Source organism: Petaurus breviceps, unplaced genomic scaffold (assembly GCF_028583685.1).
Source record: "Petaurus breviceps papuanus isolate PSGF00001 unplaced genomic scaffold, PetGlider_PUasm1.0 90845, whole genome shotgun sequence".
NCBI lineage: Eukaryota > Metazoa > Chordata > Mammalia > Diprotodontia > Petauridae > Petaurus > Petaurus breviceps.
The window spans coordinates 21,995,071-22,013,659 of record NW_027187359.1 but is presented as its reverse complement, the minus strand read 5'-3'; the positions used below and the strand labels follow the sequence as shown (position 1 = coordinate 22,013,659).

Here is an 18,589-nt window from a genome sequence, read left to right as displayed (position 1 = left end):
TTAGGGCCTTTTAATTTGTTTCTAGTTGCATGGCCGGTTCATTGCTCTGTTTTTTTTTGCTATTTTATTGATTTAGAGATGTAAACTTTCCCCTAAGTCCTGCTTTTGACTCATTTTTGTCATTCTCTTTAATGAAATTGTATTTGTGGTTTGTTCTTAGATGCATTCATTATTCAGGATTATTTGGTTTCCAATTAATTTTTAATCTACCTTTTCATGGTGCTTTATTAAATTTTTATTGCATCATGATCTTAAAAAAGTATACATTGGAGCACCAGACCTGGAGTCAGGAGGACCTGAGTTCAAATCTGGCCTCAGACATTTGATACACTTACTAGCCATGTGACTTTGGGCAAGTCACTTAACCCTAATTGCCCTCCAAAAAGCAAAAAAAATTAAATTAAAAAGGATACATTTAATATCTCTGCTTTTCTGCATTTGGTTGTTTTTTATGCCCTAAAACATGGTGAATTTTTGTGTAAGTGCCATGTACTTCTGAGAAAAAATTCTATTCCTTTCTATTCTCATTCAGTTTTCTCCAGAAGTCTAGGATATCTAACTTTTCTAAGATTCTATTCACCATCTTCTTGTTTATTTTTTGGTTAGATTTATCTAGTTCTGAGAGGAGAAAGTTGAGCTTCCCCACTAGTATGGTTTTATTGCCTATTTCCTCCTGTAATTCAAAAGACTATCTCCCTAAAATTGCCATACATCAGTCTTAATTCTCCCCATTAGGGCTAAGTTCCATTTGCTCTTTTATTTATTGGTGGAAATGCCAGAATAGTCTTGTTCTAGATATGACACTTAAAAAGAAATTATTTTATCATTTTGGGCATTTGAATAACCAGTGACTAAAAAATTAATTACCTGGTAGAAAATCTCCTGGTCAAGATTCTTCAAAATTAGCTAGCTTAACCTTTGGATGACAGTTGCACTTTTCAAGTATTTATTAAGATGATATATTGTACAAAGATTACTATGGAAGACTCTTGAGGAAGTTAAAAAGTTCATCTTGCATGATGTAGTGGTAAGAGTAATGAATTTGGAACTGGTAAATCTTAACTCTGTTACTCAGCAAGTTACTTTATGTCTGTGAGTTTCATGGACACAATGAGGATTGGGCTGGATGGAACTAATTTTTTTTTTGGAGGGGAAATTGGGGTTAAGTGACTTGTCCAAAATCACATGGCTAGTGAGTGTTAAGTATCTGAGGCCAGATTTGAACTCGGGTCCTCCTGACTCCAGGGCTGATGTTCTATTCACTGCACCTAGCCTCCTCTGGATGGAATTCTTAATTCCATAATACTAGAAAAGACATGGTTTCCTGCCTTCATAGCACTTATAGTCTGGTAGGAAATATTTTATTACACTTTTTGAAAAACCTCATTTATTAATACTATTTTTCCCCAAACCATTAATTTTTTAACATCCTTTTCTTTTTAAATTGAGTTCTAAATTCTCTCTGTCCCTCTATCACCCTGTTCCCCTCTCACTAAGGCAAGCAATATAACAATTATACCTGTGAAATCATGCAAAACATTTCCACATTAGCCCCACATTTTTTTTTTTGAAGCAAGAAAAGTGAGAAAATTATTCTTCAATTTGCACAGTTCATCACTTCTCTCTCTGGAGGTGAACAGCTTTTTTTTTTCATCATGAAGTCATTTGGAATTGTCTCAGATCACTGTAGTAATAATATCTGTAACTAACTTGAAGTGGCTAGAAAATTGTCTAACCCAAAAGCATACTATAGAGATAAAGCTGACCTCAGAGATGCTCTCAGGGAAACTTTACAGCTGCAGGGAATGCATGGATCCTACCCAGCTGTTTGTTTGGGGTTCGACAAATTTGAATGTTTGTGCTATGTATCTCAATGGACCTTGCCAGAGGAAACTGCCCTCTCACCAAAAATTGCTTAACTACCAAGTGAAATACCAGCTCTTATGCTGGTATTCTTCTCTGAAACCCTATATAATGTAAACCTTGAAGAGACTGGACAGGCAGTCTTCTGTCAGCTTCCCTCTTCTACCAAGGACAATCTTTCTAAAACTATTTTCAGATTTTGGGGTTTGTTCTCATGACTAATAGTGCCAGAGCATACCCATAAATTTCCTGATTGAAAAAAAAGAAAGGAATTTTTGAGGCATTGCAGTGGGGTAGTGAATAGAGCACTAGCCTTGAAGTCAGGAGTTTTTGAGTTCAAATCCAACCTCAGACACTTGATACTTGTGTGACCTTGGGCAAGTCACTTAACCCCAATTGCCCTGCCTTCCCCCTTCTAAAAAAATTTTTTTTTCACTGCATTAGCATTTTGTTTATACTTTTTCTATGTGAAAGTCATGTCAGATTGTAAGGGAGGGCAATTATTCACTGGAAACTTCCTAGAAGTGCAGTTGAACTAAGCCTTTAGAGGATGGATAGGAATTCAACAAATAAAGGAGATATAATCAATTACTTTTATCTGAAGTCTTCCATTTTCCAGAGCCCTGCATCTAACATAGCCTTCAAGAACCCAAGGTCATCTCCATGCTACAATGAAGAGTTAAAGTAGAACTTTAGCGGAAGTCTTTCTTTAAAAGCAGTATAAAACTAAGAGAAAATTTGTGGTGAGGTAGCCATGCCATCTGGAAGTTTGAACCATTTAACAATAGCTGCACTGTTTGATTTTTACTCCATCATCAGCATGTCATGTCACTCCCCACAATAGTCCTTTCCCATTCCAAGATAAGCTCAAGACCAAAAAACTCATCAACATGGAGATTGCTTCAGTTTTGCTTCTCCCCCCTCTAATTGGAGGGTAAAGCAAAAAATCCCTCCTCCTATAGTTTCCCTTTGTAGAGGACTCAAAATCCTAGCCATTTCTTCATTTGCCACCAACTGTTTTGCCTGGTTTTAGTCCGCCACTTCAATGCTCCCCTCTTCCCCCAGCTTCCTTTTACATATGGTCTTTCTCCATTAGATTGGCTGTACTTTTTCTCCTTCGTACACTCCTTAGCATAGTGCCCCATACCTAGTAGGCCCTCAATAAATGTTTCCTACATTTTATCAGAGAGAGCCTTGGGTAAATTTCTCAAAATTATTTCTAAGCCTTCTATCAAATGAGAATGTTCATCTCTTCTTTTTTAAATGCTGAGAAAAGCTCTATATTTTTTGAGTTCCCCCAGATTCTTCCATATTTTAAATGACCAACAATGCTTCTATTATGGGCAAAGAAGTAAAAGAAACTATATTAAAATTCTATTTTTCAGATTCTTGAAAATGAGCAACAGTATAAAACAAGCTCAGAACACCACAGTTCTCTGTACTGCAGAGTATATTGTTTTTCACTTTAGTTTTCCTTCCCTTCTCCCCCTTTTTTGGAAACACAGGTAACAAATAGATGTTTTACATGACTTCATATGTATGATGGATATCACTGTTTATCTTCTCAATGGGTGGAGGAGAGGGGGAGAAATCAGAACTCAAAAAGAATTTGGAATTCAGAATTTTAAAAAATGAAATGCTATAAGTAAATAAACAAACAAAAAGAACTGGCTTAAAACTGGCCTGATGAGAGGGAACATTTCATATAACTCTTACACCCTTCCATTTCTCCTCTAATGTAATCCAGACTTCAGCTACTGAATTCGAAAGGGCTGCCAAGTTACTTCCCCACCTCCCCCCATAGGCCAGAAAGTAGAGGACTAATAACTATATGGATTGAGCTGGATTGTTATTTCTAATTTAAAGGAGGTAGAAATAAATCAGGAACAAAGCAGATTAAAAAAAAAATTTTAAAGGAGCCAACATGAATCTCAGAAACAACAAAATACCTTTTCCAATGAAATGGTTTTATTTGGTTAGTTTATTAAACACTTTTAAGACAATTCATTTTGGTCTGTACCCTTCTAAAAATATTTCAAGTTTTAAATGAACCTCCAATAAACAAAAGAAAATTACCATGCACAAATTTAAGATCAAAATACAACACTCTGATTTCTCACAATTATAAAATCCAGTCAGTACAAACTACATTAAAAAAGATAAAACACTTTCACCGATCCTTGGTACAATATTACAAGACAATGGCAATAAAGTCCCCAAAGCACAGTTTAAGTGCTTAACTAAAGGGAATAATTTTCCCTTAGTTACCCAACTTTATACTGAACATGTAAACAAAATAAATGCTACATAATCCAAGAAAGTGAACATATCCGTTTTGCATCAGTGTTACTTGTAAACCATAAAGCAATTTGTTAAGAAAGATTATAGATAAAAAACGCTTCTGATTTTGAACAATTCTATACTAGTAAAGGAATAGACAATTATTCCATGAATAAAACTAATTTGGACCTCAGATGTGAAACATGGCATTTAATTAAAGCCCAGTAATACAATTGTTCCAACAGATTAGAAATTCTTGAGACAAGTATCCTACTAAATTTGGAGACTGTCACTTCAGCCATTACTTTTTATTTTTTTAAGCTTTTTAACTCTACATAATAGTTTCAAAAAACTAACCTTACTATAATTATTTCTGCTGTAAATCAGTTTTCAGTAGGTCACAAAGTACCATTAGAATTGCACATTTTCTTTAAATATTATTTTCATCATGCATAATGTAACTTCATCTGAAGACAGGCTTAACTATGCCTTATAACTTGGAAATCTGTTAGTTTATGAAAGCTGCAAATCCTTTAGAAAGCCAGTATTCACTCAGCTGTCCCATATCAGAAAATATCCACATTATGATTAAACTACGTAAGGCTTATTTGTGCTTGACAGAATGAAATCCGTTAGAAATTTATATTAGCAAATATCATCCTCGTGGCATTATTAAAAGAAATATTGTTACAGAACAGAAAGATCTGAGAAGTTACGGATTTTTAAAGAGTCAAACTGAATTAACAACTGTTTTAGAAGACAAGAGTAGGTTGTCTTATTTGTGGAAAAGATTATACAGCAACTTTACACATTTCAAGTCTCATGTATGGTTCTCATTCACAAACTGCAATAGTCTCTACAGGTCACAATTAATATACCACAAGAAAGGAAGCCTTTCTATCTGCCAAAGGTGCTACAGTAACCAACTCCACTGCAGGGATGGGACAATGTTTGGGGAACATTATGACTGTTTCTCAAACACAATTCAAAACACTACATGAGTTTCTCAGCAACTGGTTTAACATTCCTGCTATCAGTTCTACTGAGCTGCATGTATACTTATACCATAACTAACAAATACATGATTTTTAAAAACACTGAAATCACTTCTGTTGGTAACTAGAAACAAGAGTAAGGAAAGGGACAGACTGAATGACTTGCAATAAATAGAATGGGCTAAAATGTGAAAAAAAGAGAAAACTGATATACCCTATGGATTAAAAAAACAAAACCTAATTGTATAATACATGCCTGTTGAGTGACTAAGCAATTATAATGTGCTCTTCTGTGCTCACCCCTACCAAAGGTCACTTATACACTTCCTGGTGTTACTAAATCTAAATATGAAGTTTAATTCTCTTATATTTTGAATCTTGTGGTATTTAATAGCTTAAAAGGTGACAAACACTTATGTCACGTAATAGTTTGAGTTTAGGACACCTTGACCCCACATTCCCAAACTTAAACACTTCAAAAAGTGTTATATATGTGCTAGAATCAGAGCTTCCAAATGTTATTCTAGAGATGCTTCTGAAGCAAAAACCCCCTGCCCCCAAAACCCCTTACTTTCACATATGTTGTAATGTAATCTCTTATTGTTGTAAAGAAGAGATTATAATTTCATACTCAATTCAAAGTTTGGATTCAGGCTTATTACTTAGAATTAAATGTGAATTATGAAACTGATTGCTTAAGACAAATCTTAGCTAAAATAGTGATAAAAATTCATAAATCGGGGCGGCTAGGTGGCATAGTGAGTAGAGTGCTGGCCCTGGAGTCAGGATGACCTGAGTTCAGATCCGACATCAGACACTTAACACACACAAACAAAAAACCTAGCCGTGTGACCTTGGACAAGTTACTTAAACCCAATTGCCCTCCAAAAAGAAAAAAAAAAAAGTAAATGCATACTATACAGCGTCTGTTGTCCACACACATCAAGGGCAATTTTCATGCATTAAGCAGGTGACAATCTAGTGTACCCAAGGAACATTAGATCTTCCAAGGATCTGGCCACTTGGCTGCTTGCTGAGGTAGCTAGCCAACAGGCTGACAAGGAAGAATGCTTACCTAATTAGAAGGCAGTAATGGGTTTTGGATTATTCCCTATTGTCCCACTCTCAAAAATAGCCCCAAGGGCTTCCCAGATTATACTTGGTGTATGGGAACAGGACTGGGGAACAAGAGATTCTATTATAAACTCAAAAGGCCTAAGACATCTAAAAGATGTCTGGGTAAATAGTTTGGGTTTTCTCAGGGTTTCATTCAATTCTTGGACTGGTCCCTGCAGAGAACATGGATGAGCTATCAGCTCTTAAAACCTAATCTGGTGTCCAGGTATATAGATAGCAGCCCCTCCAAGACCAGCTAACTATGGTCATTAAAAGTGTCTCTCTAAGGTATTTATGAGCCACATCAGTCTTAAAAGAGTGCCTTTTTGATACTTCACAAACAATTAAGAGAAATGGATACAGAATCAGAGTATAGGGGCAGGGATTTGGGGAATAGATGAATCCGACATGAAAAGTGGCCAAGAGAATTCTTTTTCATCTCTAAAAAGGCCCCTTAAACATCTTAAGGGGAAAAAAAGCACATCTTTTGAGGGAAGGGCTAATTCTCCTTTAGGAATAGCTCTGGTTAATGAAACTTGAATAGCAAAACCAGCAACAGATCAGACAAAAGATGAATGTAGACAAATGAAAAACACACTAAAATAGAAAGGCAGCTAAGCCCTAGTAAATTACCTCCAGATAAATGTATTTCCAAGTTAGTGAATTTACCATCTCAATGATCAAGCTAAGTTCTTAGCAAAGCCTGTCAAGGACAGTGGCTTAAGTAGAAAATGCTATACAGCTCCTTAATTATAAAATTTTAAAATTGAACAATGAGATTCATCATGAAAAATTAAAGACAAGGCACAGGATCGCAGAAACTATTCCAAAGATTCTAGAAAAAATTATCAAAGGATGATATAATTTACAATCCATTCATCAATTCCCAAGGATCCCAAAGAAATAAGTAGATTTGCAAATGTTCAAATCTGTGAGGCATTAGATCAGAAAAGACAGAAGCATAAATTATTATTCAAGGTACCTTCAAAAACAACTATCAAAACTCTCATCCTTTTGTGGTTGTTCACCAGTTCTGATAGGCAAACATTAGGATCACTTGGTTGAGATCTAGGAGGAATTTATAGATCATTAGTCCAACTCATATGAAAAAACTGAAGCACAGAGACTTGCCCAAGGTGATAAGTCTTTGAGTATCACAACTGAGATTTTAAATGTGGCTTATCTAAAGCCAAATGCAATGTTCTTAGACATTTGACAGTTAGGAAGGAAGACCTGTCAGAATTTGACTGAAAATCATGGTAGTTAGAGATAACATTTTGAGAATCACTTTTGTACACTAAAGATTAAAGGTTGCTTTGTTTAGTAAAACCAGGAAGAAAAATTACACAGAGAATAATCGAAATTCTAAACAGCAAATGAAGTTCTTAATTCAAGCATTCTCCATCCCTTCCTCTCCCCTGCAGAATAATTTCCCTCAAAAAATGGTTCATGTTGGTTTTGTTGATTTTTCTCTTCTTCCTCTTTTTTCCTAAAAGAAAATTTTCTTTGTCATAAGGGATGGCTCTCTGGAAGATAAGGGGCTTAACTCTATGATGGTGTAAAAACAAAAGATAATCAATACAGATCTACTAAAAAAAAAAAAACCCACAAAAAGAGAACTGGTTTATATATTAAATTTGACCATGAACCTAATGCAAAAATCCCTACATTTGAAAGCTTCTGTGGTGGTAAGGATGGGAAGAAAAGTTTATTACTTAGGAAGCTGACTGATGTGGACAATTTTGTCAGAAAAATCTTTATGCTGAGCTGTAATCAGTCTCCCATCTATATAAATGATCCAGAATTTTAAAAATACTATTTTGTTTTTTCAACCTTCAAATCAATACTTTCTGAGTCAATCATTAACTTGGATCTGAATATTACAAGTATAAAAGGGATGGCACCAGATTTCTAACTTTCTTCTGTAGAGGAAGGAGGACGACAAATTTATCCTTTCTCATAAGATCATAGATCTAGGATTTAAAGGAGACCTTGGAGACTATCTAGTCAAATCCCCTTATTTTATAAACTAAGACCCAGGGAAGGTCACACAGATGGTAAAATCTGGGATTCGAACACGAATTCTCTGATTTCAGAGCCATTGCTTCTTCTATTGTATCATGCCAATTGAACATTTTGCCAAATTTCTAAATCCTGATATTTTCCAGAAATCTAATAACTAGCTCTTTGTGTGGGCATGGATAACAATAAAGGAAATCTAACTTTGTGTATACAATGAGACCAATCATATGACCAAAACACTAGAGGCATCACAGATTTGCTGTTGTTCAGAGACTTATAAACCTTTAGCCTCTTTTGAGGTAAATAATTTCTGAGCTAAATAATAATTGCTCAGTAAGAGTTTCAGAAACAAGATATTTTAATGTTCTAGTCTTCAAATAATTTTTTGGATATAATTCAGCCTCTTCTCCCCAGCAACCAAAAAAACCCCTATCACCTTTTAATTTTTAAACCTTTAATTTCATATGACTTCATGTATAGGAAAAAGCTAGCACTTCTGGTCAATAAAACTTTCAGAATTTGAAAATATACTTAATATTTTTAGAGTATTAAACCAGGCATTTTTTTGTGTAAGTTTTCAACCCATTATTTTAAAAAGGAAGAAATTGAAGCCCAGTGAGTTTAAGTGACTTGCTAAGGTAACACAGGTAGAAAGCAGCAGTTAGGATGCAAATCCAGGTCCTCTAACACACTTGTCTTTCCACCTGGATATTAATTTACTTTTGAACAGAAAGGACCAGAGGAAAATCTCACAGCTCTCATCTTCAAGCCACCTACTTACCCAAACACCTGTAAAATATGAAGAAAAGCTCATGGCTGACAAAACTAACACCACAAAGTCCATGATCTAAAGCTCAAGCATTTTACTCCCAGAGAAACTGTTCACACTGAAACAATATACTTTTTATGAGACAATTAAAAGCATAAAACCAGAAGAGGAATGACAGTGACTAGTTGGAAACACAAAAACTGCTCACACAGAAACGATTTACTCTTTATGAGATTAAAAGCATAAAACTAGAAAAGCAATGAGGGTGACTAGTTAGAAACACAAAGACTGCACTGACAAGCCAGTGGAGAACAAAGGAGACAGAAAAATGCAGACACGATAGCTCAAAAAAGCCAAGCAGCCAGGAGCAATTTAATGCAACCAATAGTTCTATAAACTCTAATAGTGTCTGAAGGCATCACTATATAGGGTCTATTACTGAGTATTAAGAGCAGGTTAAATTATGTTCATGTTAACAGTTTAAGAGTAATGGGACAGACCAAGTGGTGATATTTTTGTTTTGTAATCCCAGATTCAGAGAGGCTGAAGCTGGTCTCCAGAGTTCAGAAATTCCGAGCTGCAGTGGGCTAAGGGACGGAGTGTCCATAGTATGTCTGGTATCAATCTAGTGAGTTCTAGAAAAAGGGAAGGGAGTCAAAAGGTTGCCTAAAGATAGGACTCATGAGTAGCCCCTCTACTTTCAACCTCTGTTGGAAACAGAGACCAAGTCTAGTCTTAAAAAAAAAAAATTTAGGGAAGTATATAAAAGATGAGAAAATTTTCGATCAAAATCATTAAAAATAAAGTATTGGCACCAAAAGGAAAAGATTTAGTTATTTAGAAAGTTTATTTTATGTGGGGAGGAATTATGGTACAGTGGTTTGAAGTCACAGGACTTGGATTATAAATCAGAGCTCTGTACTACCTGTGTGACTGAGATCAAATTTGTAAAGCACTTAGCACAGTGCTTGGCACAAAATGGGTTTTTAATAAATACTTCTTCCCTTTCCCCTTTTTGCCCCCTCTCCCCCATAATCCTATAGCTCAACCCATAATCTCTGTGACCTCTATGTTCCTTAATATCTGTTGTATTCCTAACAGAACACAAACAACTTGAAAGCAGAAATTTTCACTTTTATATTTGTATCCTCGACACTTAGCCTAGGGCCTGGTACAAAGGAGGTGCTTAATAAGTGCTATTTGACTGATTAGTACTTTGAGAGGGGAGAAGGCATTAACTCTTTTCAACCACTGAGGGATCTTTAACATTCCAAATAACTGGTCCAAGTTACATGAAAAGTTCCCCTAGTGGCCTAGAAAAGTTAACAAACCTTTTTAAGCACCAAACTTATAATTAAGATAAATTGACAGACACTAGGAAGATAAAGCCCAGATAATTTCCTCAGAATATAAAAAAAAAATTGTAGTAAATTAGTCCTACTGCCATGAAAACCAATGGGAATATTTAGAGATATATCAATCAATAAACATTTTCTTAAGCGCCTTACCATGTGCCAGGTGCTGAGTGTTAAGTGCATAATTTTTAAAATAAAGAGAAACTAGATAATTCAGCAGTTTTCAGTATGAGATGCCTAAAACAGACAACTATCCAAATGTCTTGGAAGCCATTTTTGACATAATTCTGAATATTCTAATGGTTTCATTTAAAAACTTTAATTTGATGTATTTATCAAAATTAAAGATGAATGAGACAACAAATTTATTTTAAGTGCTTAAGCTACCATTTATGAACTGCTTTTCTCCACAGAAACAGCACTTCAGAGGAAATAAAAAGAGAATACAAAAAAATAAGTCTTAAAGAAATAATAGTAAAATCTGTTCACTGTGGTTCTAGACCTGTGTTGAAGGAGTCTAAGTTGGCAGAATATGAAGTAAGATATAATTTTTAAAATGAAGTACACAGGAACAGATTTTCTAATAAAGAAACAAGGGATAAATACATCTATGTCTCAGCCAAATTAACAGGAAAAATGATAAAGAATTTCTCTCTACATATATATCTATGTTAAGATTGTCTATATGTAGCTCTAATTATTATTTAGGAAAATGAAGTTGTTGGAATGATTTTAATAAACTTAACCCAAAGCTTTAAGTTCCATATAATTTGCTGAAAAAAGATGGAAAAGACTAATGAAATAAAAGATATTTTTTAAAGACCATTATGTGTACTGAAATATTTCAAAAAATATTTTATTAAATAATGTCATGACACAAATCAATCTTTTGGGGGGAAAGCATGGATTATCCTGAGTCATTTCTATTAATTCAATTAACTGCCTAGCTGCCAAATAAAGCCTTCATAGTGCCTATTTTCTCAACATATCTAATTCATTCTGTGACAATAAAAATGGCCACAGTAAGTCTCAAAATATATCAGACCATGAGTGATTTACTATTAATGAGGAAATTAGAGGTCAAATTCTAGCTGAGCACTACATATTTTAGAAGAAATAAAAAAGCAAAATTTCAACCTCAAAATAAGCTTTATAGAACACTCTAAATGATTCTACAATGAAGTTTCATTTGTTGACTTACATATGATCTTATAAAATAATCAGAATAAGTTTTTAAAAATTAGGTAATTTAGAAAACCTCAATTGTTGAGAAGAATCCAGCTTTTTAGCTTATTGTGCTAAAATGCATGCTAGCTTTACAAATTGACAATCATGACGTACCAAAATATAAAAAACAAAACAAAACAAAACCAAACCCACCAAAAACTAAAACCTGTAGCAAGAGGAGTACTTTAAATAGAAATATTGTTAGAAAGTATATCCCCTTTAAACAAATAAAATGTATAAACGCTTTGAATAGTTGAGTTGCTAAAAAACTATGGCAGATGTGGTTAAGTCCTACTTTGGTTGACTCTTCATAGCATGCAAAATATCTGTATCTCCAGTTCAGCCTTCTTAAATACAACCTACTATTAACCATGCCTCACTATCAACATAAAACTAAGTAAACTAAGTTATTATCATCATTGTAATGGCTTAATCTCCCTTTATTTGTGACTAATGTTTTTAAAGGATGTTAGAAAACATGCAAAATAATTTCCCTAACTGAAGATATAATTTTCTTTCCCTTATGGAGTACAGCAACTGAAGATGGTCCTTCCCCCCAAAAAATACCCCCAAACATTTTTCCTTTGTAAATTCTAAAGTTTCCTAAAATTATAAAGAGATCTTTTGTAAACATCTGGGAAACTTGGCAATATACATATGTGAGTAGCCAAACTCTTTACAACAGAAATGTTTACCTTATAATTATATATTTTTTAAAAAGCAGCAGGGTATAATAAAAAAAGCACTGGACTTATATTTAGGAGACGTGGGTTCAATTCCTGGCTCTTTAACAAAAAATGTCTATCTCTGAAGATCTGATTCTCCATTTCCTCATTGGTAAAATAAGGTAGTTGGACTAGATGAGCTCTCAGGCCCCCTTCAGTGCTAAAATGCTATGGTTCTCTTACCAGGTCAGTGAACTGGAAATTTAAAGACCTAGTTTCTTCTACAGAATCACAACACTTCTTTTTGTAATTTTTGGCAGGTCACCTCTTTAGGGCCTGAAAGACCTCTCAAATGTGCACAATGGTGATAACCTTATCCCCTTCAGAAACAATGAGAATATCTGTGATCAACACTCTTAGGTTTAATGTATTATCTCTTACATCCTATGTTACAGAATGGATGCCATTAAGTTGTGAAGGAGAATACAACAGGCACTTCAAAATTTTTATTTTATATTATTTTTCCTACATTCCTACACTCCTTCCATACAGAAAACAAAACCACTTATCTAGGGTCCTGCAGTATGAGCCACTCATTTGCAATAAACACATATTTCTTTCAGGATACTTTAGGAACCCTCAATTAGACTTTAAGTTTCCTGTAGCAAAAAACTTGTCTTTTATCTCTACAATCCCTACAACTCCCAGAACACCACATGAAGTAAGTGCTCAATATGTGGTTAGTTAGATGATTTAGTGCAGGGATGTCTGCTGACTTTGCCTTTTCTGGATGCTATATGAACCTTTAGTTACCCACTTAATAGCTGGCTATTACTCCATAGTGTTCAGAGGCAGCTAATTAAAGAGAAAAGGATCTGCTTAGTCCTAGGGTCCTCACTTCATGGTGGTTTTCAACAGGCCCTGTGGTTCTGATAGGTGACAGCTCCTTTTCAATGGTCAAAAGCCGTGTGTCAGTTTATTTCTTTCAATCCAAGAGGGTACAAAAACTGGCCACAACCAAGTTCCCATCCCTCCCAGATACCAACACACTAAAAGGAATTAATACAATCTTTTTCAGCATCCTCCTGAAAACGGTTTTAGATTATGGTTTTTATATGCTACAACAGAAATGTACCAAATATTCTAATGAAGCAAAAAGAGTTAATGGAATTCCCTAAATGCCTAATCTATTAATAGTGGATCTCTTGGGCACTAGGGAGGAGAGTCCTCTTTGTGTGTCACACAAATGACAAAAAAAGTTGATGTTGTTACTTCTACATGGGTATTTTTGCCCCTCCACCTCATCCAACACAGCATTTGTCCTTGTTGACAAGACCAACTTATAAATTAAGATAATGATACTTTCAAGTTGAACACATCACCAAAAAACGTACCACTAATAAGACTATAATGTAACACGGCAAAATACTTAAAAATACATATTTTAAAGTTCCCTTATTTCCAACACATTTCAGAAAATTTTTACCTTGTTGCAACCTAGAGAATAAGGCCTATTTCTAGATACTAATTCTCCATGCCTGTTTGCCACTAAATTAAATTTTACTCCTAGACATTTCCTAAGTAGTATGTCTTTGTACAGCACAAAACATATCATCAACAATTACTTGGTAAACAAGGCTTTTTAATTCGACTAATGAAAACACAAAAACCTAGCAAACTCATTAAAAGCTATCAGTGCTCAATATTTATACTCAATATGGATTTTATTGCCTAATTATTCATTAACACAGCAGTTTAAAACTGAAGATCAGCAGGTTCTACAGTAAATCTGAAGCACCAAAAGTTGGTAACATATATAGACCAGAGCTAAAATTTAAAAAAGCAAATACATATTAACAAACATTCTAAAACACATACCAAACAATTCGTAAGCATGCACACAACTACCTACACATACATACATAAACTCACTCTCTTCACAGGATATAAGCATCCTCAAAAATTAAAAAGTATCTTCATCCTAATTTTTAGATTTCCTTTGAAAATTCATTCTGGGAGAGACTCATCTTTTTAGGTCATCTAGTCCAATCTCTTTCCCTCATTACCATCACTAAAACATAAATATCTTCTACAATACCCCCAGAGCACGTGTCCATAGGAAAAATAGAACTAATTTATGTCATAGCCTAAGGGAGAGCTGTTTAGTACGTCCACTTGCTCTGACAACCTGAGATAGCTCTCCTTCTACAAGTGAGATTATGAAAATGAATTGCACTTTTACCCGAAGGTGTTTATTTATATTTAAAACTTTAAGACCTATTATCAGCTGCCAATCACTATATACATGACTGGAACAAGTGATCTAATTAAAAAGGACTTTGAAAAATACATCCATCATGATATGATGTTTCAAGGCATAAGTGGAGTGTTGAACACAAACCTGCATAAAACAAGTTAAAATTATTTTCCAATACTGAAGTAGCTCTAATTTTAACCCCCCCACACACACACTATTTATTTTAGAACATAATGAAATTAAACACATACATCCCTGCACTTCAACACAAGAATCTGTAGTACTTGTAAATACAGCTAAAATAATAGTTTGGCACTTAGCAGCTTTTGTTGGTTATTGCATACTTGATCATGTAGCAAGTCTATTTCACAAACATTACATAATTTGAGTAGCTACACTGTAAACTGATTTTTAAAAAATCATTTTTATTACGATCGATTTACTGAATTATATAGGTATAGAAATATTCCAAGTAGGAATCTATTAACTAAAAAAAAAAAAATCCTGTGAATTTTCTCCTTTGAAGGGATTCTTCCCCTCAAACATGAGCTGCTATTGTTATTCCTACCATTATTTGGAGAAGCATTATAAAATCTTGAGAAAAATCACACACGCACATAAAATAAACACAGTGGCTTTAACAAAGATACCAAAGTCTTCTTTCAAACAAATCTCAACTACTATTTTTGAAAATCACTTGCCAAACACTGCATTTCTAGGTGAGAACACCTGGCACAAGATATTGCAGCCTGGAAATCATCTTTGGAGAATTTTTTTCTTCTGTAACTAGTAACCTAATTTTAAAAGTAATTTCTACTCCTTCACTGTGGCATCTTCTTGGCTTTACTTGAAATGTGTCTTCATTGTTGACTTGCTTTGATTAAAAAATAACATCATTATGAAAATTTGCACAGAACAACTGTTGTTGGGATACACCAAGAGGAAAAAAATGTGGTTTAATTTAAACAATTATCTAACATTATTGTCAAGCAAAGCCAGCCCAATGGCTTCAGTGCAGCATATAAATTTCCAGTGTGAAATACAAAACCTGGTAACTTCACACACAAACATCTCAGGGCCAGAAGGGAAAGATACTGTGCTATATGCAGCCTTCTTCAGGATTCTTTTGGCACAGTCTTTATAGTGCACACCTGGTCAGAAAGTACATATACTTGAATCCATTTCAGTAAAACTGTTATCTTCTGACAGGCATGGGAGGAGGAAAAAAAAAGCACATCAATCACCTTTTACTTTTTGCTAGTTGGTAGACAAACATGATGGAAAAATTTTTATATGCATGATGACAGCATATAAATATTTCACACAAAAAGTTTCTACAAGAAACTCTTGCTTTTAATTTTATAACCAAAGTGTACCATTTATTAAATGTTGAGATAGATCCTGCTAATTGGGTTGGACACTAGCAGAATTTGCAACCATATACTAAGAGAAATAAATGGTTAAAAAAAGTAATAAAAACTAAACATATCAAGCCAGTCAGAAAGTCTGATATTGCATAAAGGTCAGATTATGAAGCAATCATAAAGCCCCTGATTTCAAACAGAGAATGTCAGAGTTATGAGTGGAAAACAGAACATATTAAAATAAAGGTTCTGCTAAACTGAAGGGTCTTATTTGCTAGGGAAGAGGTAGGGTTTTTAGGTGTGACAGGAGGAGAGAAAAGGGAGGAGGATTTGTTTTTTCCCCAACCATGATATGTAAGCTTAGTTTGTTATATTATCGACAGAATAAAATTAAGTTGAGGTAGGTAATTTATTCTACCAGCCAATCTTTACTCACACCACCATAGTTTGACTAAGAAGTCCCACTGGTGAACAATACTGGGAAGAGTCTACTGCTTAGAAAAAAATGCATTCTTAATAGTGTTCAAACCAAACAGTAGTAAACAAGACTTCATGTGCTTTAGAATAAAGATTTCCTTAAAAACATGGTTTTTAAATCCAAGATATGTTGCCTGGACAATTTCCTTTAGAACTTAGCAGCCTTAAATTTTGTTTATCTGATACAGCTTTTTTTGTCAATATTTTTCTTGCTTATTAAAATCCTCAGACCTATCAAACCAATAAATTTTGGTCAACTGATGATGGAAGAAGGGTATTTCCTAAGATCCTTCATGACTCCAAATATGCTAACCCAGAAATAAAAATCACACGAAAGATGTTCATCATTTCACGTCTTTGAGAGGAATCTGGGAAGATGGTGGAGTAGGTCAGAAAACTTTTGGTTCTCCAAATTTCCTCCACAAAAAAGACAGAAATGACCTCAGCAGGAATGTAGAGCAGAGGAAATAAACAAAAGTCAGGGTAGAACAGTAGCTCCCCTAAGACAACTTGAGAAGACCCCAGGAAAGATGCAACCTCCAAGGGTGTTCCAGGGGCATAGGTTCAGCCAGAATGAAGTGCAAACACCTCCAGGCCAACTCTGTGGAATCAACAAACAACAAGCCCTGGAGGCAGCTGGGGTTGGTAGGCAGTCATAGCCTTAGAAACTTTCATCTCACAGACAGTGTGGGGGTCCAACTGCTGAGTAGGAGATAATTGAAGGACCCTCTACTGTCAAGGGACTCCAAGCACAGCTGTGCTAACCAGATACCTCCAGGGCTGGGCTGCTGCTGTGGAAGAGGAGAAGCCAGCACCCACCTGGTGAGTACAGTAGCAGAAGGGTGAGGACCCTGCAGGCTGTGGGCACTTCCAGGAGAGAAGAGTTCCTGGTTTCAGTTCCAAGGCAGAGAGGACAACCGCAGTTTGCAGCCACCGGAGGGACCACAGGAAGCAAGATCATTTGTGGGACAGCATGGCTGGGGGCCCTAGTTGTGGTTTAGAAGTGGAGAGGAGAGCCCAAGGTTGGACCCTAAGAAAGACCTCAGAAAATAACAGTAAGAAGGAGGGGCATCATTCCCCATATCTTGGGACTAGAACTTGATTACACTAATAGCTGCTAAAAATAAAACAAAATTAAATAAATAAAAATGATAAGCAAGGGAGAAAGAACATAACCATAGATAGCTACTATGGGGATAGAGAAGATCTGGGTTCATATTCAGAGGAAGATAATGGAACATAATTTCAAGTCTTCTCTTGGCATAAGAGAGGAGTCAGCAGCTTCTTTAAATTCATGAGCGCTGCCTCCTGAATCATGTATTTGCTGAATCTTTAGACTATTCAGATGGAGTGCTTAAAAAAGATAGAATTCTATTATTACTTTAGTTGCAACTGATCATAATATATTATATATATGTTTAAATATATATATTTAGGTTCTCCTGACAGAGCACTAGTAACCAATAGACCTGGGTCCACATTCACCCTCTCAGGCATAAGCAAAGACCTTAAGTAGTAGGGCAGAGCTGGGCACGACTGCTGTAGAAAAGCATTCATTGTATGCTTAGAGACATTGGTTTATATACAGATTTTCTGTATACCAAAGCCACCTACTTTAATAAAGCAGACTTAGTAAAAAGGAGTCCCCTTTGGGGAAAATGCACCTTAGTGTTTTAGTTTTAACATTCTATTAATCCCCATTTCCCTTCTGTTTCCTGGTACTGATGATTCTCCATCAGTCCAAAAACTTCTGACTATAAAAGTTCATTCATTCACCTAAGGTTGTTCTGGAATAGCTACTTTCTCTCCCAACAAGAGCTAAAGCTCTAGCTTTTAAGCATTACAAAACCCCAAGAGTTACCACACCAAATCACAGTGTAGAGAGTTAAGTTTTAGTTGTTCTCTCTGTTCTGCCTTATCTAAAGCTAGGTTCTGGTGCATTGTGTCAGGTTCTTGCTTCTATCCCATTTCCACGAGTGCATTCAAGGGGAAGGAACACGGATGCGGAATAGTCCTTGCTGAAGTTGCAGTCGGAAAAGCTTGCAATTTGCAATTCGCAAGGCAGCACAGCCAGTGCGGCGAAGGTCTGATGGAAAGAGTGGTTTTGTATGGTGCCAAGTGCCTGTGCTTCTTTTAAACTCACGAACATAGTCATAATTGGTACCTAAATATAAATGAACAAATGTAAATAAATATTTT

The 18,589-nt window shown here is 35.2% G+C and overlaps 1 protein-coding gene across 1 annotated transcript in view; it reads right to left on the bottom strand.

The window, feature by feature from the left end:
* Positions 1–3,809: 3,809 nt before the first annotated feature.
* Positions 3,810–18,589, bottom strand: part of GAN (gigaxonin) — a 104,251-nt gene continuing 89,471 nt past the window's right edge. Inside the window, exon 11 of the mRNA XM_069072233.1 lies at positions 3,810–18,554. Within this exon, the coding sequence (XP_068928334.1) occupies positions 18,373–18,554 (182 nt within the window). The 3' untranslated portion in view covers positions 3,810–18,372. The remainder of the gene's footprint in view (positions 18,555–18,589) is intronic.